We start from the raw sequence: 25,674 nt of genomic DNA, 5'->3' as shown, positions 1-25,674 counted from the left end.
CACATTAGGTTGAAAGTTTAAATTTTTCACATTATGCCAGATTTCCTATCATTAATCCCCCCAGGGTCAGGAGGCATTAAGAGACAGATTAAAAAATGAACTCCAGCACATGGAGAATAGAGGGGATAATTACAAAAGTAACGGAACCTACAGATTTTGTTAATTTCCCTTGTGATAGTTGAGAAGAAAACAGGGAAATTGAGGTTATGTATTGACCCTAAAAACCTGAATGACGCTATAACGAAGGCCACATTATCCTATGCGAACTATTGATGACGTGACGTCACGACTGACGGACGCAAAGTACTTCAGCATACTAGATATTACACACGCTTATTGGAGCGTTAAACTAGACGAAAAGTCATCCTTTTTGACAAACATTTAGCACGGTATTTGGCAGATACCGCTGGCTTAGACTTCCGTACGGAATTTCTGCATCAAGTGATATTTTCATGCAGAAAATTGACGAAATATTTGAGGGACTTTACGGCCTTACCGCCATAGTTGACGACATTTTGATTTACGGTAGATCGCGCGAGGAGCACGACGCAAACTTGCGCAGGGCCCTTGATAAGGTCAAATCAGTGGGTATTAAAGGAATAGGAATGGATGGATTGATGTCTGTCTAATATAAATATTCATCATTTAAAAAGAGGTACCATGACAGTTTTTCTGTTGACATCAACCCTATAAGTGAGAAATTCGTGTTTTGAGACACTATTTTTTACTTGAGAAATAAGTTCATGGGCGCCGCCATTTTGGCGTTCTGTCATTCTCGCGAGACAGACGAGACCGAATTGTGACGTTGTTACACCCACTTCCGGTATAGGTGTACACGCTGGTACAACTGAAATATACCTTGATGAAGAACTTATTTAATCTTATTGCGTACATTATATATTATTATGAAAACATCATATGGAACTGAATTGCTTTAATTAATTAATTTGAAGACGCCGCGACATTAATTATCATTTGTCCGATTTTTCAGCTTGCTGTTGATGCCACCACATGATTTAAGCAATGACTGCTTAATTTTCAAAGATAAACCATCAATTTAATTTTGGTTACTATGAGAAACTTCTTCAAAAATTGACGATATATTCCTTTTATTTGTACTTAATTTTCGCTAGACAAGCTGTCCGAATAGGGTACATCGCCGGTCATGTATCATTTTTTTTTCAGCGTAAAAATATCAACTCAATCCAATATGCAGAGATCTTGCTGACACCATTGTACGCTAAAATGAGATGGCGCAGGAAAATCGGCAGCCAGACTAATAACGTATGAAAACAAAACTGGTCCGTTAGGTTATTTAGGCAACCCAGTTAAAACTGGGTACCAACAGCAATAGGTTGCCCATTCCCCTGTAATTACGCATATTCTCGGGTTAAATCAGTTCCCTATAGCTTTTTTCCACGTTATCTACTTACCCAATTTCCCTTTCCCACACAGATACGCATTTCTACTACCGTTAATTTTAATCCAATAAAACAAAAATCATAATTCTACTTAATATTTAAAATGATTATTGGTAAACTGAAAAAAAATGTGTTTCTATTTTTATGAAATGCTGTAATTAACAGTATAACTTGACAGGTGCGGAACTTAATTTCCCCTAAGGTCATTCAGTTCACTGATGAAGCGTAAAAAAATATAGATTGTCTATTTCGTCATGAGAATATTTTGACAAGGGGTGATTTAACCAATCAGGGCAACATTGTGCATGATCAAAAGGTCTGTCGGCACAGAGGCATACAAGGAGCAATAAAAATCGTCAGTACACAGTGTGACAGGAACATTTGGTTGCAAATTAAGGAACAATTAAAATGGATAATGCACAGTATTAGACATAAGTAGTAAGAACCAGCAATTGTGTTGAATAAAATTATGCAAATTAGATTTTTGAGCAGCCAATAAAAATGTTTTGCCGGCTACGATTACAAAGTAAATAAATACCACGCAGCATCATACGTTGACAGACATGTTAACAATTTACTTTTCAAAATAGTTGCTTATATTTTTTAAATGTGTACATCAATTATAACATATGTTCACACCTTTTTTAATTTGAAAGTCAGAATCAAACTGCAAAAAATTTAATTGAATGCACTATTAAGAAAACACGTTTTAGTAGGATTTTTATAATAATGATAATTATCCGCCGTTCAATAATTAACAACCCATTATTCGTTGGTCATTTGTTTGTTTATTTAATTACATTTATTTGATTGTTGAAACTTTGTTAAATAATATTATGTTTATTTATTAAAAATATTGTTTAATTACATTAAGATGAGACTTTAATGAACATAGCATTGTTTGAAGTAACGGGCATCACTGGCCTGAAGTGGTGCGACCGGTAGACGTTGATTTTTTATTTGTTTCTTTTATTTATTTATTTTTTTTTGAATATTGTTACGTATTTTGAACGTATTTGTTACGTATTATAAAAAAATCTCCTCTACACCTCCTGTGAAAAATAAAATTGTCTGGTCAATACTTTATAATATTAATATTTCGCTACGATTCAACTAGATTTATCATAAATCTAAAGATGTGGGGGAAATGACATCACGCGCACCTGTTATATTATGGCCAAATACACAAACATGGCCGCGCCTACTGATTTGTAGAAATCGGTGATTTAGCGATTTAAATTTTGTTATCATTCGTTTAATATTATTATTTGGCGGCAGAAAATTTGCAGGTTTATTATTTATAGTATTCTTTTTCTGAAATCAAGTTTTTATTCTAACCTTGTCTTTCCCTTTAAGCTAAACCCAGATAAATGTGTCATAGGTGTCACAGAAGTGCCTTTCTTCGGACACCTCATCACATCAACAGGACTGAAACCTGATCCCTCGAAAATCGAGGCAATAACAAATCTTAAGGCTCCAACGACAAGACAAGAGTTAGAGCACGTGCTTGGCATGGCAAATTATTTACAAAAATTGCGCCAAACTTGGCTGAGGTCACCAGTCCAATGAGAGCATTACTCAAAAAAGATATTTGAATTCTTGTGGGATGTTCCACAATCACAGTTCATTTTGACAAAATGAAAGCAATTATCACAGAAAAGTCCTGTGTTGGCTTATTTTGATGACAAAAAGCCAGTAACACCGCGAGTCTGATAGTTTCCAAATATGGATGTGGTTCCGCCATGTTACCAAGATGGCCGCCCGGTAGCATTTGCATCCAAGACATTGACCGACACAGAGTCTCGGTACGCAAACATAGAGCGAGAATTAAACGCAATAGTATTTGCATGTACACGATTTCATCAATATGTTTATGGCAGAACAGTGACTGTTCATAGTGACAACAAACCGTTATGCGCAATCATGCAGAAAAATCTTTGCGCATGTCCTCCTAGGCTACAGAGGATGCGACTGACATTGAGCAAATATGACTTGAATGTCAAATTTGTACCTGGTAAGCAAATACCGGTAAGCGACATGCTGTCCAGAATGCCTCTCAAAGATAAATTCAACAATGAAGACTTTGACCTACATATTCACACGGTACTGAAAGGGTTACCAATAACTGACCGCAAACTTGAGTCACTGAGGCATGACACAAAAACTGACGCAAGTATGAATCTGCTGAAACAGACGATAAATGAGGAATGGCCAATTTCCCGCGCAGACTGTAATCTTGCTGTTGTGGAATTTTTCAATCACAGAGACGAACTCTCTGTAGCAGACGACCTTATATTCAGAGGTCAAACAATCGTTATTCCCGCCTCCGCAAGACAGCAATTGATAGAATCAGTTCATCAAGGTCATATGGGTGTGGAAAAAACTATACGACGAGCTAGGGACGCTTTGTTTTGGCCTGGCATGGCAAAACAAATCACTAGTTATATTAATCAATGTGCTGTATGTCAAAAGCACAGATATTCAAATGCAAAAGAGCCTTTGATATCACATGACGTACCAGACAGACCATGGCAAAACATTGCCGCTGACCTGTTCTCATTTGACAACAAGGACTATCTGGTCACTGTAGACTATTACAGTCGATACTTTGAAGTCGATGCTCTTCCAAATACTCAAAGTACAACTGTAATTAGAAAACTTAAAGTCCATATGGCCAGATACGGCATATGTGACAAACTAATGACAGACAACGGCCCGCAATTCTCTGCAGAAAATTTCGCAGATTTTGCAAGAGAATGGGTTTTTTTCACATGTTACATCAAGCCCCTTACATCCAATCAGCAATGGTCTCGCTGAAAAAACAGTGTCCATTGTTAAAAGGTTATTCAAAAAAGCCAAGGAAAGCCAGAAAGATCCATATTTGGCTATTCTAGAATATAGAAATACACCCCTTGAAGTTGGCTTTTCATCAAACCAACTATTAATGGGTAGAAGAACAAAATCAATTCTACCTGTCACTAATGCGCAACTGAAGCCCCAATGCATCGACCCTAAGACAATAAATAAAAAAATGAAAGATATCAAACAAAAACAAAAATCTTGCTATGATAAAACCACCAAAAAACTCCCCCCTCTAAAACTAAATGAGTATATACGGCTTCAGGTTAAAAATCACTGGGAGCCATCAAGAGTTATAGAAATACACGATGACCGCTCACTAAAACAGGTGGTATTTACCGCAGAAACAGGGGCAAGCTGAACAAAACAAAGGAAAACTTTCCAGAAATTCAAGAATTCTCACCTAGAATCCTGGAAGAATCACCTCCCAATAACCCCTTATTGAACCCACTGTCAGTAACTTTCCAGAATCACATAATTCTGACCACGCTATAACCTCTGAGTGCAATGATAAGCCCGCCAAAATAACCCTTATGTCACACGTTCAGGCAGGAAGTAAAACAGAACAAAAGATACTTTGATGAAAAATGGAGTAACAAATGAACAATAAAGCAGAAAACATTTAAAAAAAAGATGTGATTGAACTTTATGACTTATTAGTTAAAACCTATGTTTTATTTACAGGCATTATTGCAATTCATATATATATATATATATATATATATATATATATATATATATATATATATATATATATATATATATATATATATATATATATATATATATATATATATATATATATATATATATATATATATATATATATATATATATATATATATATGTGTGTGTGTGTATTTTCATCAATGATAAAGCTTGTTTGTTTGTTAAGTGACAACTTCAACATCTATATTATTCATTATTTCATGTAATAAAAATATTATTGTTAAGTGATTATCAAACATATTTAATAGACATTTGTATATTGAAAGAGTTTCAAATTCTCAAGAAGAGGGAAATGTAACAATATCAGATACTAGTCTAACCTGCATGATTATTTTACCTTGACCTTTATATTATCAGTACTATTCCATTAATGCTTGAATGGGCAGTTCTTATGTATAGACAGGCGATTCCCGCCACTAGCCAGTTCTGAGATTAAACTTGATAAGCTCACACCTGTGTTCTTACTTCAATCTATTCACATTTGTGAATTACTGAACTCCGTATCCATAATAAATATACGTACATAAATTACACAAGAAATATTACACCAATGATCATGAGCTAGAGCTAAGATATTTAGCATGAAACATCTTCTAATAAGTGTCTACCAAGTTTGTTCAAATAAAAGCCCTGGGGTCAAAATTGGCCCCGCCCTAGGGGGTCATTGATATTCCCTATATGCATATAGTAAAAACTTAAAAAATCTTCTTTTAATGAACTCAAAGAGCTAGAGCTAAGATATTTAGCATGAAACATGTTCTAATGGGTGTCTACCAAGTTTGTTCAAATAAAAGCCCTGGGGTCAAAATTGGCCCCGCCCCGGGGGTCATTGATTTTCCTTATTATGTGTTTAGCAAAAACTTAAAAAATCTTTTTTGAAAAAAAAAAACCCAAATAGCTGGAGTTTAGATATTAAGCATGAAACATCTTCTAGTGAGTGTCTACAAAGTTTGTTCAAATAATAGCCCTGGGGTCAAAACTGGCCCCGCCCCGGGTGTCATTGATTTTCCTTATATGTGTATAGCAAAACTTAAAATCTTCTTTGAAAAAACCCAAGTAGCTGGAGTTTAGATATTAAGCATGAAACATCTTCTAGTGAGTGTCTACAAAGTTTGTTCAAATAAAAGCCCTTGGGTCAAAACTGGCCCGCCCCAGGGGTGTCATTGTTTTTAACTATATGTGTGTAGTAAAAACTTTAAAAAATCTTCTTTTAAAAAAGAGCTTAGATGTTTAGCATGAAACACCTTCTTATTGGTGTCTACCAAGTTTGTCCCAATAAAAGACCCTGGATTAAAATTGGCCCTGACGGGGGGGGGGGGGGGGGGAGTAGATCATTGTTTTTCATTATATGTGTATAGTAAAAACTTAACATTGTGAAACATCTTCTAATGGGTGTCCTCTAAGTTTGTTCAAATAAAAGCCCTGGTGTTTAAACTGGCCCCGCTCTGGGTGCCTTTATACAGGTGAGCGACCTCAGGGCCATCATGGCCCTCTTGTTTTCTTTAATCGCAAGGACACCAAATAAACGCCATTGTTTATTGACGTTGTGTTATGCCCTTCAGTTATTCACATGTGAATAAATTATTGTTTTAAAAAACTCAGACGTAAATTTTACCAACTATGTGTTAGCATAGGAGAATAAATAATATACGAGAAAGAAATCGTATTTTTTTACATTATATATTTACAACCGTGCAATTAAACTGTATAATACCCGGGATATCATGTAAATCAAAATGTTTAAGCAAACATTTCACGTTATTGATTAGGAAAAATATCTTTATTTCAATTGAAATATTTGTAATTATTTCTACAGAACATAAGAATACACATGACCCACTGTTTGCAATTAGCTTCAGACAACGGACGTACATCAATCGCCTTTCCGGCAATGGGAACGGGCTCATTAGGTTATCCAGCGGAACTCGTTGCTTCAGAAATGTTCGGATGTGTAGAGAGATTTAAACTTGACCGCCCACAAACAACACTGAAAATAATCAAGTTCGTTATTTACCACAAGGATATAGAACTCTTTCAGGTTGGTAACTTAAGATTCAGTAAGAAATTTTGATTTTAATGACAATATTATTTTCTATGATAAAACTAAATTCTTTATTTCATGATACTGCTATACAATTTACGTTTTCATTCGTTTGTATTATCTTTTGTTTTGTTGCAAAGTGAGCATTTATACACAATATCTTGTCAGAAATTTTAGATGATATTTCTCGCGAATTATAACAGAGTTAATTTAGCAGCAAACTCAGATCTGCTTGTCCAGTTGTCTAAAAATCATTCGGCATGCATGCATGCTTTCCTTCTCTCCTTATCGGCAGACATGATGTCCTTGACTATAGTCAGTATACTAGTTGTGCATAATTTGAATAAGATCTTTCTTTTTTCTTAAAAATATTGTCATGAAACAAATATAGACAGGCAGCCGTGAATTACCAGATCCCTGTTTCGAGCCTTTCTTCTTTGTGTTCCTTTATCATAAATATAAATTAATCAATCAAATTTTTTTTTGAAACAATAATATGGGATGAATGTGAATACATTCATTCTTAACCTCGACATTGTGTTATGGCCTTTAATTTATGACCCATCAAGGAACACGAGGTACGACTGTGTAAATACATGCATGTTTACCATTGAGAAAAGTGTACAAGCTATGTTTCGTCTAGGATCGTAAATAAGTACATTATATGCAGATGCTTATCATTTTGCTTCCGAAATAAAAGCTCAAAGCTCCTTAGCCAGTTGATGGCGATTACATCAAAAATAAATCACATTTCTATTGTGTATCTATGACACTTTATTCATATTAAAGCCTGTGTTTAAATATTTCAGTATTTCAAGAAAATCGAAATGTCAGGTAAGCTTTATTCATTTATACTTGTATGATCTAATTCTAAACGGGAATATTCTGTGACCACCAACGTAAACCCACATATGTTAAAGTTTCAAAATTCATTTATACATTTTTTGAGAATATTGAAATTTGGTAAAAGTAGATAATACGTACGTTAACGTATTTTTTTTCAATTTCCTAATTATTCCTGTAATTGGGTTTGTTTCGATCCATATGATATACATGAAATGTTTAATGATCATTATTTGTTGCACTCTTTATTTATGTTGGTTTAATTCCAATAAAATGAAATATTTAAGAAACATCCAATAATATACAATAACGCATTGTCAAAGTATATTAAGCTGTTGCCAACCTTTATTAATTTCTTATCAAACCCTGTTTATTATCAAAATTAGGGAGAAGCTGCAGTCAAGTTAGAATAGAAATGGTTGGCACAGAAAAAAGTATTAACATGTTAAAAGAACGTTTGGATGCAAAAGTTCAGGAATTGCTGAAATTGTCTGTCACAAATCAGTCGGATATTTCCAATGCAAGTTATGTAAGTCATAAGCAAAGAGATGAAAATAAACTTGCATGTAGAGGCCTCGCACCCACAGAAAAGAATTTTAGCAAGGGCAATGCCCATTGTTCTGCATTGGAAAACCCGTCTGAAGAAAATAATGAGGTAGACGGGCGCAGGTCATCAAAAGACTGTCTCAGGAAGCAAAGACAAAAGCAAAAAGATGAAAATAAGCTTGCTTGTAGTGGCCTTGCACCCACAGACAAGAATTTTAGCAAAGACAATGCCCATTCTTCTGCATTGAAAAAAACGTCTGAAGAAAATAATGAGGTAGACGGGCGCAGATCGTCAAAAGACTGTCGCAGGAATCAAAGACAAAAGCAAAAAGATGAACATAAACTTGCATGTAGTGGCCTCGCACCCACAGAGAAGAATTTTAGCAAAGACAATACACATTCTTCTGCATTGAAAACGCCGTCGGAAGAAAATAAGGAGGAAAACGGACGCAGATCATCAAAAGACTGTCACCGGAATCAAAGAATGTATGATAGAACATTCTCATGGACCACGGATACTAAATATTTGAAAGTCTTCGAGGCAGATCAATGCATGTTGCGAGTATACATGGGTGATATATTAAATGCTCCAGTTGATTGTACGGTAATTGCAATAGAAGGGAATCAACAACATGACGTTGATAATATCTCAGCCACTGACGTACAAGTGGTGAAAGAGGCATGCTTTTTGAATCGAAAAACGGGTGATTAACAAGTTTAATTATTATTATTATTATTATTATTATTATTATTATTATTATTATCTTATATTCAAACAAATAAATTTTGCAAATTCCATGACTTCTACTTTTCTTAATATATTTTATTAATAAACAATTATCAATAGTTAAATAGTACGAATTTGATATTCAAATTAATTTCTGTGAAAGAAAATAGAACTGTTTACGTTGAAATATATTTAAGAAAGAACTAAGGTGATGCTAAGTAACTAGCTAGCTTTTTATTTATTTATGTTACTTTGAAAATTATACCTAGCAATTAAGAAGTGCAATCATACCACTAGTACCCGGGATTTGAGTAGTAAACTGCGGTGCTGATACGCTATTTTCTAAAAATTGTAATCTTTACTTCCGCAGAACAAACTGGTGCTTGCGTCATACAAGCTGTTTTCCCAAGGTGGATCAACTATAAACCTATGACAAGATCGAACTTCACAAAATGTGCTGATGATCTAAGGAAGACAACGCTCAATTGCTTACAACTAGCCGAAAATGAGAATTGCACTAGTATTGCATTTCCATCTTTAAATTCAGGTACTTACATGCTATTATTATTTTTTTTATCATATACTGATATTTCAAATTAATTTTCAATTGTATTGAGGTTTTTTAATCAAGTGATTAAAATAGTAAAACTTATCTGTTATACCCTTTTTTCTTAGGAAAGTTTGATGTTCCTCAAGAGGTTTGTGCTGTTCAGTATGCAGAGGCTGTAAAGATGTTCACAAGGGAAAGAAGAAGCAAAAACGTAAAGGAAATTCATTTTATTGACCAGAATCGAAACATGGTTGAGATAATTCAAAAGACTTTTCAGGACGTAATTCATGATGGAAAGCATTCGCCTTATAACATGAATTTATATATTGAAAGATCTTCTGTGGACAAAAGTGGTGGTGCATCAGTAACAGACAATGATAAGAAATCGGCAACAAGAAATACAGTTTGGAAAACGTCGAAATATATTTCGTCCCAGCAGAACTTGCCAAAGAAAACGTTCGCTGAATATGACGAACAAGCCTCATACATTCAAGATAGTAAAAAATTAAAATGCTTCTTTCCACCTGGAAATGTGGTTGAAGTATATGATGCAGACATATTGAGTATATCTGATGTTGAAGCAATAGTTTGTAGCGAAAATAAACAAGGGGAAGCAAAAGGTATGATTGCTCAAGCATTGTTAAAAGTAGGGGGAGATCTTTACAGTTATGCAAAGATAAAAAAGTTTTCCAAGTTAAAAATCAACTATGGCGATATAATTACGACACAAGGCGGAAAATGTGGATTTCAGTGGGTAATGCACGCCATTATTACCAGAAAATGCCAACCAAATTTTGTTTCGATCGTTTACAGGAATGTTTTACTAGAAACAAAGAGGAAAAATATCTCTTCATTGGCGTTACCAATATTGGGAACAGGTATATAATACTTGATCTTCGATGTAAGCCTTTACTATACAAAATGTACGAGATTACTTAGTTTAATGTATTCTTGACTTTCCTCCAATGAGTACTTGTTAATTACAATAATGTTCTGAAAAGCTAAAAGTAAACTTTTGATGATGTTCATTTTTGATGTTTTCCTTCAATTGCAAAATTGAGTTTTTCCTTTCTGACTGGATTTGAAAAATGGAAAGTAGTAATATGGTCTGTCGAAATATAGATAAGTTTGAAAGATATTCTTCATTTTCTATTTAGGTTGTGACGATATGGACGCAATAGACAGCGCAAGGTTGTTGCTCTCTGAGTTGATTAAGTTTTTCAACGATAGTAAAAATCTCCATGTCCATTTATTTCTAAACGATAAAGATATAGCGAGCTCAGTTATAGATGTTTTCAAAACACATATAACCAAAATAAAACAGTCTCATAAAAGTGAAGTTGAACCACGAACTGGACATGTTTCTGTAGGTATGGTGCATGAGAGTCATTCTTACGAGAACGAAACAGGAGACATAAAAGATGACGTGAAAACGAAATCTGATTCCTCTACAGTTGGTGTAAGTTTGTTTTTAACAAACAGAAAAAAATATAAAAAAGATCATGTATACCTATATTTTGTACATTCAAACACTTTCTTTGATTCTTATATATTTATGTATGTAATGCTTAACAACTTGTTGTTAATAAATTAGATAAATTTCGGCTTTGATAGATCGTTACCCATTTCAATAATATGTACAATTTTTTAATCTTTTTCACTATCAAGATTTCGCCATGTAACAAAGTTAAACTTCTGATGTCTCGCCATGTAAGTACATGTAATACTTTTTACTTAAGGTTCGGTTACCCAGATGGTACTTACCCTCGAAGAGTACGTGAGAACTAGAAGTGAAAGGTGTCACCATGGCGGATATTGACAAGAACTTCACAAAGAAGCTTGATAAAGATAATTTTAGACAGATCATAAAATAGAGGAGTGACAATGGAAATGTTGAATGGATCTTGTGTTTTTGTAGACTATTTTGGATCCATTGAAGCAAAAGCATTTAACAATAAATTGAATTTTAAATCATATTCGTGTTTGAAGCTGTTGGCATGCAGTCACTTGAAAATGTATTACATAATCACATTTGTACATATTTATAGCTATCAGACTATATAGTAACTTTGTGGCAAAGAAATTGGACTATAATGGAGATCAGGGTCATACTTGAACAAGCTTATCCGTTTAGCCGTCTGACCGTTGGGTTTTGTTTTTTTGCGTGTTTTAACTCGAAAACTCTTTGTTGTAGATATCAACTATAAAAAGATTTCATTAAGGAAAAGAAAAGTGCAGTGCCTATAAAACCATAACTCCCTTTGCTACATGTATTAAATTTCGTTTTTTTACATTCTTAAGTTTTTCCGGGGTATAACTACCAAAAGTATTGGAGGCATCAGTTTAAAAATTCGCAAATGGTTACATCTCATATGACATAGAATATATTGCTCGGAAACCATAACTCTCTTTGTATGACCATGGAGTTATTGCCCTTTGCAATTATTCGCACTTAATTATACCTGCACAAGATTAAGAGGGGGGGGGGGGTATATAGGAGTGATCGAGTTTGTCAACTTCATGGTTTTCGGATCATAACTTGTGTTATACCTGAGCTATTGTAATCAAACCTGGTATATAGCAAACTTATGTGAAGTCCTTGGAGCTTGGATTGCTTTTGGATCCCTAGGGTTAAGGTTAAGGTCGCTATTACCAAACATCGAAAAATGGTTTGAGTTTGTAGAAACTACGTTTGTCCCTAGGGTCAATGTCAAGGTAACTTTTACTCAAATTAGAAAAAGATTTCTGGTCAATGAAAATAATGCTTTTATTTAATGTTCCGCTTTGAATTTCACTGGAAGTCATGGTGAACAAAGACAGTTTTCGGCGTTTGTACTTTACGCTAATAGGACTTTGCATTTGCATGGATATTATGTAAAGATTATTTAGATTGATGCCATGAATATGTTTTAAAATTCACAAGAACACATAATTCTATTAAATACTACTCTGTAAAAAGCTACGTAACAAAACTTTAATGACAACCTTATTTGCTTGTTAATTATTTATATGATTCTATTTCATGAATGTATAGTGTTGTGTATGCATGTATGTAATGATTGTTTCAGTTCACACAATTTTGGCTGTTATTCTGTTCATATTTATTGTTTGTTGCTGTTTATATTATAGTATTTTGCAGCTAATATATTTTTACTAAAATAAATCAACGCTAAAAGACATGTTATTCAAATTAAACCACAAGCACGAAAGTATGTATCATTTGCAAAGAGATCGATTCATTGAAAGCGAAAACTCAAAACTAAGTATACAGTTGTAACATGCCTGCACTTTTTATAATGTTTAATGTTTAATTAAGTCAACTATCCCTGTTTTTCCATACATCCAGATGTCAGTAGTCGGATAGAACAGTAAATTACAAGTATTTGAGCCGCATTACGACAAAACCAACATAATGGTTTATGGTTTGCAACCAGCATAGATCCAGACCAGCCTGCGCATCCGCGCAGTCTGATCAGGATCCATGCTTTTCGCTATCACTTTCTCTACTTGTTATAGGGTCTGTAAGTGGACAGCATGGATCCTGGATCCGCAAACCCACTATGTTGATTTTGTCGTGACGCGGCTCATTTAATTATTATAATAGACATCAATGTGGATACAAAAGATAATGATCGGCATTAATTTATAAATGACAGTCCTAGAATCCTAGCTGTAACTTTAAATTGATACAAGGGTGTTTACGATTTGATTTGTGTAACTAAATTGGTGGAAATCTGTTTCTTATTTCCTCAAGTTTTGAGACAGAGTTTCGGGGTTACTCTTCTTCATCATATATCTAGCAACTTTATTCAACAATAGATGTTATTTTTGCTATAAGTACTTTAGTTGAGCACTATATTAACCATAATAAGACTTTATATGTAGGTTTCATAGATTTAAAAAATGTTTTAATACCATTTACAGGAATGCATTATGGTTTAAACTTTATAGATAGGTGTACAAGGGAAAGTTCTAAGACTTATTACAAAACATGTATGACGTGGTCGAGTCCTGTGTTAAACATTGTTATTCTTTTTCTGACTTTTTTGAATATGCATAGGTCTAAAACAAGGGTAGATAATTTCACCAGTTTTGGTTTCTTTTTTTTTTTAGAAAATATAGATTTTTTCTTACAATACAATTTAAGTAGTGGACTACTCATAGATGTTATGGTTATTATTTTATTGCTTTTTGTTGATGACATGGCAATTTTTGGAAAGACACCAGATGAATTACAACACAATCTTGATCTTTTGCATACATACTGTTGTCAATGCGGAATTGAAGTCAATGCACTACAACAAAAATCATGGTTTTTAGAAAGTGGAGTTAAAACGAGAAGGAAAATGGACTTATAATTGTATAGATGTAGAAGTTGTAGATAGTTTTTATTATTTAGGCACTCTGTGTTCTTTTAATGGTAACTTCGCTTTGTATATTGAATACTTATCAGGAAAAGCACTTAAAGCATCGAACGTTTTGTTGTCATTCTCAACACATATATTTTGAGATACTAATAATGCACTTGTGTTGATTGTAAATATTTGTCACTTACAAATTGTATGTTTGCTGTACATTTAGTGTTTGTAGACAATATACTATGTATGAGTCTTAAATTAATGTATGTTTGTTCTGTTTATAAGTTCCCTTTTTCAACTAAGAATAAGTTGCACTTCATGTCACACTCAATATTTTAATAGTGTACCAGTCATAAGCACTTTTGAAAATAGTGGCGACATACCAGCAACATCAGCAGCTACCTTTGAAATTTAACACGGGGTAAAGATTGATTGATCTTTATTCTTATATCTTCTTTTGTCATTGTAAGATAACTCTTATTTCGTACTTATTTATAAGGAATTTTAAGAATTGATTTGAATATATACATTATTATTAACACATTTTCACATTTCCAAATACACAATTTAAGTACACACACGCGCGCGCGCACACACACACACACACACACACACACACACACACACACACACACACACACACACATATATATATATATATATATATATATATATATATATATATATATATATATATATATTATATATATATATATATATATAAAGGGAGATAATTAAATTCAATACAGTTATACTTTCCCCTGCGTGGGATCACTTAAGATACAAGTGTGCAGATAAATTGATAGATGGTGGATGAGCAGTGGCTATGCTTTCATGACTGTTCTGCTAGGCGCTGTGCCGTAATTGGACTGGCATATCGATGTGGTGGTATGTGTGTATATATTCTCTCATTTCTATCAATTTATCTGCACACTTGTATCTTAAGTGATCCCACGCAGGGGAAAGTATAACTGTATTGAATTTAATTATCTCCCTTTATATATACTTTATTTGTCTAAATTCATTGTATCCTACGGATCTACTTGATCTTACGTGATCCAGTTGACTTTCGGAAATAGATATATAGTTCTCTGGTCCCAATCAGTGAAGAAGACAATAAAAATGTCATCGTTGATTTTGTGAGATATGATAACAGAGAACAAACTCTATATATGTGAATGTTGAGCTTGTTTCAATGTGTAGTGCAGTTTGTGACTGTATATAAAGCTGTTCTGAAACCATCATTTTTGTGATGGTGGATGAGCAGTGGCTATGCTTTCATGACTGTTCTGCTAGGCGCTGTGCCGTAATTGGACTGGCATATCGATGTGGTGGTATGTGTGTATATATTCTCTCATTTCTATATATATATATATATATATATATATATAAATAATTGCATAATCAAATACATTGTATTTACACTATGTGCATATGAGAAAAGCATAATTAAAAGATTAAAAGTACCAATTTAGTTAATTTTATTTTAGTAATACATGTGTATTATGATAAACATTCACAATGGCAAAACAGAAAAAGCCTATCTCATGACAGTCTTCTTAAGTTTGTGTTGCAAATGTTGCAATTTCATTTGCTTATATAGATAGATAGTATTTCTTTCTTAATTCATAACAGTGAAAAATAAATATTTACAAGCACATGCGCATCAATATGAACATAATTTACATTTATGTTTATTACATAAACATTTTATAAGAAATACACGTATTTATATTTCAATTTGTATAATACATTTACTTATACTAGTAAATATGGAAGTGGAAGGTAACATTTATAAGAAAAGTATAAACTATATTACATGATATGCTTTATGTTTTTTTATCTTTGTAGATAACTAGTCACCTGCATTTTAGAACTTTGCTACAGATTATTGACAAATTTGAATTTATATTTTTATAATGTAGTCAATCCTGCACATTTACAATGTTTTGTTTTCTGTAGCTTAATTAATTGAAAAAAATAAATTCGCTCTTATAGGCTGTCATTTATTTTCACAACATTTGTCTGCAATGATTCCCTTGAAACATCAACTGTTTCTTTAAAGAGCTTTATGCTTGTCAATGACTTTTTTGTGTATTTGTAATTATAATAAATAGCTTATTATAAGAGACGAATAGCCATGAGAAAATATTATAACCACGGGAATTTAAGTTCTAAGTGAACTGTTTGGCATCCATACATTTTCGGCTTCATTCCCCCAGCAATCTTGTCAGCTGTGCTATTTCTTTTGATCTCTGTTAAAATACCTACATAATTAGACATATAGCGTATAAATAGTTACAAACATATAAATTGCATGGTCTGAAGTGTTTTATTTTTAGCATTATTTTCGTAATCTAAGTAAATTCTTAATTCATAAATTTATTTAACGCAGCAATAGGTGAAAATAAATGAGCCGCGTCACGACAAAACCAACATAGTGGCTTTGCGACCAGCATGGATCCAGACCAGCCTGCGCATTCGCGCAGTCTGATCAGGATTCATGCCGTTCGCTATCAGTTTCTCTATACTTGTTATAGAGTTTGTAAGCGAACAGCATGGATCCTGATCAGACTGCGCGGATGCGCAGGCTGGTCTGGATCCATGCTGGTCGCAAACCCATTGTTGGTTTTGTCGTGGCGCGGCTCATTTAAAAAATAACACATGTATTACTGTGTGAATAAAACATGTATATAAGAAAAATTAAGTATGCTTTATTCAACATTTATTTACAAATAATTTTATAGAAAAGAACATTATTATAACCTACCAAGTTCTCATAATTTTCGTTCGAGTCGAATTCGTCAGGTACGGCCATAGTTTTTACACAGGTGTTATCATCACCTCCAATATGAGATGTTTCTTGTGTTCCACCGCTTTGGGTATTTTCCGTGCTAGGCAATGGTGCGGTTACTGACAAGAAGTCAAATCTATCGGTTGAATTTTGCTCTTCTTCAATCAAACATAATACAAATTATTCAAACATACATACGGTATATTCTTACGTCAGAGCCGGATGAAATGCCATAAATTGAACATTTTCAGGATTTTTCAAATTAGTTATTTCTTCTCATCATTGCTTCACATTTCCCGAGAATTAGATCAGAATACTTAAAATTGTTTAATATGAAACTGATTTTTCTTGTATTACATATAATTTGTTTTTGCCCTACGCAGAAGGCGCTTTCAGATTAATTAGACAATTATTTAATTGTTATTAAGATATATATACACACCTTGTGTCATTTTTTGTTTTTCCATTCTATGTTCATCTTGTGAATTATAATCGTAGTAGTGTGATTCAGAATGAACTTTTTGTTCCCTGCCTGTATGTTTATGACTCTTGTCTTTCTTTCCACCTAGAAATTCAACAGAAGGTGATGGTTCTAGGATCCAGAATTGTGTAAAACATACAAGAGAACGATGTATATGGTTTTACAGTTATTTTAAACATACATGTATATTCATTTTTAAATGCTTAACCGCGAAACAAATTGATACAGCTTTAATTTACCACTTTCGACTTAATGGAACTAAGTGAACAAGCAATTCATATGAAATAAAAAGTGTTCATGAGTTGACTTAGACTCGAACCCACGAACGATGGGTTGAGAGGCAGACACCCTTATCATTACGACACTGTTCCATTTTCTTACAATTGTGGGCAATGATTTTTAAAATGTTATAACCGTTTCGCTGCCAGGTAAATGCACATGTGCCCTCGAAAACGTGTGACATAAGGTCCAAACCCGAGGACACTACATAGGTAAATAAATAACGATCTCAGGTCCTTTTTATTGAAAATGGTATATCAGGTACAACAACAACAAAAAACATACCTATCGACGCCATTTCAACTGCTTCCTGTCTTTGATATCGTTGTGTATTAGGGGAATTTGCGTCAGCTTCAGGTTTATATTCAGCACCGTGTTTACTTGGCTTCTCTTGATCTACTTAAACATGAGTATATAAACTATTTAACATTTTCATTTTATTTTACAATATTTCTTTGGTCCATTTCATAACATTACTATGAAAGGTAGCATAAGTACTCCTTTGAGCTAGTGGCATCAATGAAAATCACATTGGCTCAATTTCTTGGTCAGACTTAGACTTGAAATAATTCCTATAGGTGAATGAATGCCAAAGTTATTGGTTTTGTTCACTATTTACAATGTACTTTGCAAATCTTAAAACCTCTAGCTGGTGTGTGATATAGGGTCACCAGGACACTATTAATAGTACGAAGCACCACCACCCATATTTCTAATTCCATTGAAACACTATGTAAACCTAGATTTATACACGTCAAGTATTCTACAAACATTGAATAAATGAGGAAAATTCTGTCATATGAATAGGCAATATTTATACATCTATGTTATATAACTAGATTAACCAGACTGTTTTTATCAAGATTTAAATTACCAACACATAACCTCTGATCCCCTTTCAAAATTCAATTTTATTTAGTTCCATCTTTTGTTTTCTCGTTTAGGACACACGCATTCTTTTACTTGGTGACCATACGCCGCTTTTTACGGAATGGCACGAACGTGTCACATTGAAGGTTCTGTGATAATCGCCGTATGAACACTTCTGTCGATGTTTCTTAATTCAAAATTTCACTATTTTATGTTGAAATTCTGCTTAAGCCGGCGCTAATTAAGGGGCATAGATTGTGGCTCTTCACTTCCCAGTACTGCCCCATTAACATACGAGTATAATTAACAGACTCAATCAAACCAAGCCTGCCACCTTTTCATTTTTTGCCGTTTGGGGCGTTCTTAAGACATTGAATTTTTCTCTATTATACACATGTGACTTTCAAGCATAGTTAACAATTTTTTTATCATACATAGCGTTTATATTTTTGTTGTTTTACCTGTACCAACTGGTAATTGATCCATGTCTTCGTATAAGCCATATCTGCTCTGTCTGATTGTTGATTCGGTAACGTATGTATTTGAAACAGGGTCCATCATCAAAGCTAAATCATCAAAATATATATACAATTGTAACTTAATTTTCAAACACGAAACATTGCCGTGCTTAATTGACAAATAACGAACTCTAAAAGCGCAATGGTGTTTTCTTTTAAATTAAGATTCCGAAAACTGAGCTCCATTGAATGAGATGGAAATAAAAATAATATGAATAATATGATAATTGAATACATAAATTTATGTTACATGGATATTTATTATAATTAGTTTATAAAACATTAATATCATGCATACATCCTCCACTTGAAATGCCACTGTCCCTGAAATGATAAATTAACTTCATTATAATTTGACATATTATAACTTTCAAACGTGCCTGAGACTGAACAAAGTTGGTATCTAAATAAAAAAATACTACTAGAAAACAAGTTATTCTTTGAAATCGTTATTTAGCTATGTAGAGTTCAAGTTCTGTTAATCTAATCTAAGTAAATTCTCGCTATTAGGACCATCAAAGGGACTTAGTCAAAATGGACTTGAGGTGGCTTAATTACTAGTATAATAATCTATGACAGTGATCCATTTTTCTTTAGTCTTACTTTTATTATTTTATTATTATTATTATTATTATTATTATTATTATTATTATTATTATTATTATGGAGTGGGCACAATTTTGTTATTGTCCCCCGCCTTTTTTAGAAGAAAAAATGGGGATATAGGAATAGGCTACGTCCGTCCGTCCGTCACACATTCGTGTCCGGTCCATAACTTTGTCATTTATCAAAGGAATTTGAAATAACTTGGCACAAATGTGTGTTATAATAAGACGATGTGTCATGCTCACCAACCAGACCCCTACCTCCAGGGTTATGGTCTCATTTGCCCATTCATTGTCAACATTGTCTATTTGAGGGTATATGTCGTGTCCGGTCCATAACTTTCTTAATTTTAAAGGGATTTTGTAAATACTTGCCACAATTGTTCACAATAATGGGACGATGTGTCATGTGCAACAACCGGTCACCTACCTCCAAGGTCAAGGTTACACTTGGAGGTCAAAGATTTACATAGTCTGTTGTAGGGTATATTTTGTGTCCTGTCCATAACTTTTTTCATAGATCAAAGAATTTTGAACATAAATGGCACAAATAGTCACTATAATAAGACAATGTGGCATGCGCAACACCTGCATCCCTACCTCCAAGGTCAATGTCACACTTAGAGGTAAAAAATTAGCTTAGTCTGTTATAGGGTATATTTTGTGTCCGATCTAGAACTTCTTCATAGTTCAAGGGATTTTGAAATAACTTGGCACAAATAGTCACAATAATAAGACGATTTGTCAAGTACAACACCTGCACCCCTACCTCCAAGGTCAAGATTTTTAAATTCCGTGTTTCATTTTATTTCTTTGATAAATTTATTGTTGTATTTGCAAATCTAGCATCAGTATATAATTGATCATAATTTTTGACTGAATGTTCTGAGATCCATACCTCAATCTTTTGAAATAGCACAATATTATGCTTCATATAAAACTTCCCTGAGGCGGGGGCGTTGGTAACTCTGTTACAAAATATTGTTATATTTATAATTGCAAATAAATGCCAAACAACTTACAAGCATCATGATTTTGTTTATGTGTAGCAACAACGATGTCTTTATTAGATTAACAGAGGCCGTTTCATAAAAATATTAGCAGAGTTTAATAAATACAATGTAATGAAATAAAGAATTGAAATTACTGAAATTCCCATCAATTTAAAAATCGGTATTAATTGCGGGTTAGTCGTAATTGCAGGGTTGTCTGAAGTAGGAGTTCTACATACACTTTGACAAAAAATTACTGAATAAACAAAAGAAACAGGTTACTTACGCTGAGCAACTTTGACTTTCTGTGATCCCTGACCGCAAAGCCTGCATCCAAATCTCAAATGAAAAATACAACAATTTGATTGAGGGATATCAAAATCTTTAAAAAGTATTAATTTAGAGTACATGGGGTTTAAGATGAATTTAATTAACCTTTCATCATCTTAAAATATCATTGTTTTTAACATTGTGATTGCAAGGTTTTTATAGTGTTCAAATGTATAAGCTAAGTGATGATAACAGTAATTATTTATAACTGTGATGATTACAGTTATGATAACAGTTATGACAACAGTTATGAGAACACAGTGACGATAGCAATGATGATAACAGTTATGATAACACACAGTGATGATAACAGTTGTGATAACAGCGATGATAACAGTGATGATTACATTTATGATAACATTTATGATAACAGCTATGATAACAGTTATGATAACGAGTGATGATAACAGCTATGATAACAGTTATGATAACACACAGTGGTGATAATAGCTATGATTACAGTTATGAAAACGAGTGATGATAACAGCTATGATAACAGTGGTGATAACAATAATAATAACATGTACCTCCTTTGACTCTTTTGATGGACAGGCAAAAATCAGCATCTTACGTTGTTTGTCTATGAATGTGACACAAAATCCTATGATTGGTTCATCTTCACTCTTATAATCATCGACACTGAATAAATAACAAGGATCAAAGTACAAAAGTTAAAATAACAAATATAGTGCAGTTCTAAGATGGTAACATTATTTAGTTTGACGTTCTATATTTAGACATGTCGTTCGGATGCACATCATTATATCACTCGAGCTACGCCCTCGTGATATAATTCCTCTCATCCGAACTCCAAAACAGTGATAAATCACTGTTTTGGATAATTATACTGTTTCTTAAATCATTTAAACGCGCTAATAAAATATGTCTATGTAAAATGTACGCGGGAAAGTGTTATAATTTCGTCACTACAGGTATAATTTCTATAATATGATAATTGAAAGTGTGTTAATTTTTATTTGGAGGTAGATATTTAGATAGATCTATGTCTTTAGTTAATAAATGATACTGGCAGATTCAAGATATTTAGTGTCAGTATAAAATACTTGTTAAAGAAACCGCGTGAATTAAACTTTATATTGTACTATACATGACAACACTTTTTTTCATTCTATTTATAATTAAACAAGCATTCATCAATAAAGAAACGTTTCGTCTAAAAGTATGTATTACCTTTCACATTCTCTCAAAATAAAAACGTGATGTGCTCGTGTTGAAAATTGATCATGGTAACAGAACAATGCCCAAGAAGGAGATGTCTTACTTATTCTAGATACGATTAAAAAACACGGACACCCTAAAACATACATTTGAACAAAATGAAAGATATGTCTTAATCAATGTCAAAACATCTTTCGACAAACACTTTTTAATTATTGTACACGTAATGAACAGGGTGGTATTTCTATAGTATAAAGTTACTTCTATTCGTAAGTAATGATCAAACAAACAAAGGAAGAAAAAAAAGAAAAGAATTTAAACCGCAAACATTTTAACCAACAATAAACAAATGAAAACTTATATTTTTAACAATGAAATGCTGATGAAAATCTAGTAAGTTGCGTAAAAAGACAATGGCTTTACACGGATGCTCCACCAATCTATACGTGTATTTATGTTAAAATTTATTACTTTTTTGCCATAAGTACTTGTATCATAGTTCGGAGACCTTTCTGTTGAAAATGTGTCAGGGTTAAATCGTATACATATACATGCACAGTGCGTTAACTGGAGTGCGGGTATTAGTTACCCGCACTCCAGAGCATGCCCATTGATTGGCTCATTTTTGCTGGGGTTTACATATTGTGACGGCAGAGAAAGGGAAAGCGACAGAAATGTCATATTCAGATGTTCGTTCATTGGTTCATTTTTGCCGGGGTTTCATATTGTGACAACAGGGAACGTGCTTTTATGTTTGACTATGATACAAAAGAGAAAGAACACCAAAACACTCGGCAATCTGATTTATACTCGGGGGCTACGCCCCCTCGTACAAATCAGATAGCCTCGTGTTTCGGTGCTCTTTCTATTACTTGACTCATTCAAGTGGCCAATTACAGGTGGTGTATTATTAGTTATATTTCTTGCTGATGTGATACGAAAAACGATACTCGAGGCCAAAAAATATGAACAAATAACATTTCACAAATTTTCTTGAAAATTATACAGTGAAATATATATGTATGTTAACAATTATAAAAAGCACGTTATTAAAAAACTTTTGCTATCAATAAGTTATCAAAAAATATTTTGTTCAAAAATAAATCAGATCCGTAAGCAAGGTTGTGACAATTAAAGCTGTCTTAAATAATTAGACCTTAACTGTCAGTGTCATTTAAAAGTCAAGGTCGTTTTCAAAATATTCAACACGTCAGTTTGTCCTTTGTGTTCTTTTATGATTAAATGATAAAATATGACAATTTAAGCAGATTTCAATAATTTGACATTGAATGTCATTGAAAGGCCAAGGTCATATTTGAATTATTCAACATGTCTTTATTATCTCGTGGCCACGACTTAGTAACCCGTTACCACGAAATAGTATCTCGTGCGCACCACTTAATCATCTCGTGACCACCACTTAGTAACTCGTGGCTACAACAAAGTATCTCGTGTGCACGAGATAAAAAATAAAAACGCACATATGTCACCTTTGTGTCACCGTAAGTTTCCGACTTTTATCGATCTTTGTTGATGATTTTCGGGAGTAACCCTAGTGGCATTATCTATGGAACATACAAATGAGCCGAATGCCTGTGAAATAATGTACTTACATTTACCACGAACTAATTTGTTAAACTTCCCATGTCTTTTCTCGTGTAGGTTTCCACATTTCTTGTAGTCTGCTAAGTCCCTCAAATTTGATGCTCCTGACACAATGTAATAATTTATATTTAGATTTCACAAAGTACTGACTGATGATCAATTTAACAAAAAATGTGATTTTTTTTGTATTTGGTTTTATTGTAGCCCGTCTCTGTAATCTTTGCTTTAAACATTTTACAATGATTCTAGTGGAGGTATTTTTTTTTCATATCCTGTCAATCACATTTGTAGTACGGAAGAGCATTAGTGCCAGGTGTATGTTTTTTATTAACTCGAAATTTCGAGTTACTAACTCGAAATTTCGACTTACTTATCTCGAAATTTCGACTTAGTAATTCGAAATTACGACTTAGTAACTCGAAATTTCGAGTTACTAACTCGAAATTTCGAGTTAATAAAAAACATACACCTGGCACTTCGAAATTTCGAGTTAATAAAAAACATACACCTGGCACTAATGCTCTTCCGTACATTTGAAACATATACATCATGTATAAAACATAGCCATTCTACAAATTTACAAATTAACATATTCTAAAGGTGACTATAAGATTTAACTTACTACGAATAAATAATAGTCTACAGAGTATATGTACTTACCTACATCGTGTAAGGCCATAGGCAAAGATTTAATTTTAGTTCATTTTTTTCGTAGCTGGTTACACCATTTCAACGACTCTTATATACCATTGTTTTAAATCTAACGTGATAAGTATGGAGTAAAGGTTATTATAGATAGAGGCACATTATACCTTAGATACGATATTCTTTTATTTCTTTATAATGAGCAAACATGAGTTATTAAATGATTGTCTTTTGGTATTAAAGCATATATAAGATATATGCTTATCACCTGCAGAAAGTATTCATGTGAATGTAAAATTGTTTGACTTAAACGTAGCAAAATGTAAACAAATTAGTATAATTTTAACTTTCACATTAGATACTATTGTTGAAGAGCAAAAGAAGCAGAAATAGTTCCAGGTAATTTAAATAAAAACTGAAATTGCTTCGATCATTGTTTGTTTGTTTTTTAATGATTTTATCTTTTTTTGCAGACTGTAAGAACTTAAACATTTATTCGATCATTACGTACCTATATTTAATTGTTACAATATATGACAGAATTGAAATATTACATCTGAAACTATTAAAAATAATTTGATAATTTTTTTAAGTTCATCAACAAAGAAAAATAAAACACAAGTATTTAAATGCCCTAATATAATTATAATTGTCAATTTGGTTATGTTTAATTTCATTTAGACTTACAAGCACCGCATATCCAAAAAGAAACAAGGATTTCTAAAATTTCCATTCTGACAGGTAAATATATTTATATACGTAAATGTACGTGAAAATAGTAATAAAAGAAAACAAAAGACAAGGAAAATAAATAAGTTTACCCTGTTTTGTAATACGTTAAGTTTTTGAATGAAAACCAAATGATACTTACGTGTATAATGAAAATAAATGTAAACACATATCTCAAAGGCTGGTGTTTCCCATCTTTAGAAATGTCAAACATGAAGTTTTTCAACGGTTCGGTAATGGTTTTAGAGCACGCCAGATGCTTTTCACATGAAGAAAGTAGCGCTGAATGTATAAGTGTGAGTCATAAAAGTAGTAAAATGTAAACAAAGCATTATTTCGACTTCTGAACAAAGTGCCAAAAAAAGCAACAGAAGCAACAGATGGTTGGGATAATTGGCCAATGAGTAACATTTCGGAAACAGTAAGTGGACAACAAAATAACATGCTTGTGAGAAATAGAAATATAAGCATTGCTTGAGTCTAAATTAAATGTCTTTATATATTTATTACTGCATGGATTGATCTGCCCCTCTCAAAATCGACGTCAATTTTTATTAATTTTATAGAACTTAA

General features: G+C 33.0%; 2 protein-coding genes across 4 annotated transcripts; one reads left to right on the top strand and one right to left on the bottom strand.

The window, feature by feature from the left end:
* The first annotated feature begins 6,656 nt into the window (after positions 1–6,656).
* LOC132722827 (uncharacterized) lies at positions 6,657–11,813 on the top strand. Its single transcript, XM_060707402.1, has 7 exons — positions 6,657–7,047; positions 7,860–7,884; positions 8,280–9,143; positions 9,537–9,713; positions 9,842–10,594; positions 10,874–11,175; positions 11,456–11,813. The coding sequence occupies exons 1-7, from the start codon at positions 6,841–6,843 to the stop codon at positions 11,495–11,497; spliced, it is 2,370 nt and encodes a 789-aa protein (XP_060563385.1). The 5' UTR covers positions 6,657–6,840; the 3' UTR covers positions 11,498–11,813.
* Positions 11,814–15,560: 3,747 nt separating this feature from the next.
* Positions 15,561–25,499, bottom strand: LOC132722826 (uncharacterized). 3 transcript variants are annotated; one of them, XM_060707399.1, is made up of 12 exons: positions 25,244–25,499; positions 24,388–24,487; positions 23,736–23,831; positions 22,135–22,258; positions 21,471–21,582; positions 20,900–20,952; positions 19,315–19,340; positions 18,960–19,064; positions 17,914–18,027; positions 17,311–17,433; positions 16,842–17,026; positions 15,561–16,337 (listed from the first exon to the last, which is right to left on the bottom strand). In XM_060707399.1, the coding sequence occupies exons 2-12, from the start codon at positions 24,404–24,406 to the stop codon at positions 16,314–16,316; spliced, it is 981 nt and encodes a 326-aa protein (XP_060563382.1). In that variant the 5' UTR covers positions 24,407–24,487; positions 25,244–25,499; the 3' UTR covers positions 15,561–16,313. The 3 variants fall into 3 exon arrangements, with proteins under 3 accessions (XP_060563382.1, XP_060563381.1, XP_060563384.1); XM_060707398.1 differs by lacking the exon at positions 25,244–25,499 and adding an exon at positions 25,060–25,129; XM_060707401.1 differs by lacking the exon at positions 25,244–25,499 and adding an exon at positions 25,060–25,128 and having other exon boundaries at positions 17,914–18,024.
* Positions 25,500–25,674: the final 175 nt, after the last annotated feature.

Source organism: Ruditapes philippinarum, unplaced genomic scaffold, assembly GCF_026571515.1.
Source record: "Ruditapes philippinarum isolate M1 unplaced genomic scaffold, ASM2657151v2 ctg7993_1_1_1_1, whole genome shotgun sequence".
NCBI classification, from domain to species: Eukaryota; Metazoa; Mollusca; class Bivalvia; order Venerida; family Veneridae; genus Ruditapes; species Ruditapes philippinarum.
The sequence above is the reverse complement of the archived record's forward strand: the minus strand, read 5'-3'. Positions and strand labels throughout refer to the sequence as shown.

Coding starts and splice junctions, on each gene's coding strand:
- LOC132722826 (XM_060707399.1), bottom strand. Junction 22,259..23,735: donor CAAATTAGTTCGTGGTAAAT/GTAAGTACATTA, acceptor TGTATGTTTTAG/GGTGTCCGTGTTTTTTAATC. Junction 20,953..21,470: donor CATCAAAAGAGTCAAAGGAG/GTACATGTTATT, acceptor TTTTCATTTGAG/ATTTGGATGCAGGCTTTGCG.
- LOC132722827 (XM_060707402.1), top strand. CDS start 6,841: ATGACCCACTGTTTGCAATTAGCTTCAGACAACGGACGTACATCAATC. Junction 7,885..8,279: donor CAAGAAAATCGAAATGTCAG/GTAAGCTTTATT, acceptor TATCAAAATTAG/GGAGAAGCTGCAGTCAAGTT. Junction 10,595..10,873: donor GTTACCAATATTGGGAACAG/GTATATAATACT, acceptor TTTTCTATTTAG/GTTGTGACGATATGGACGCA.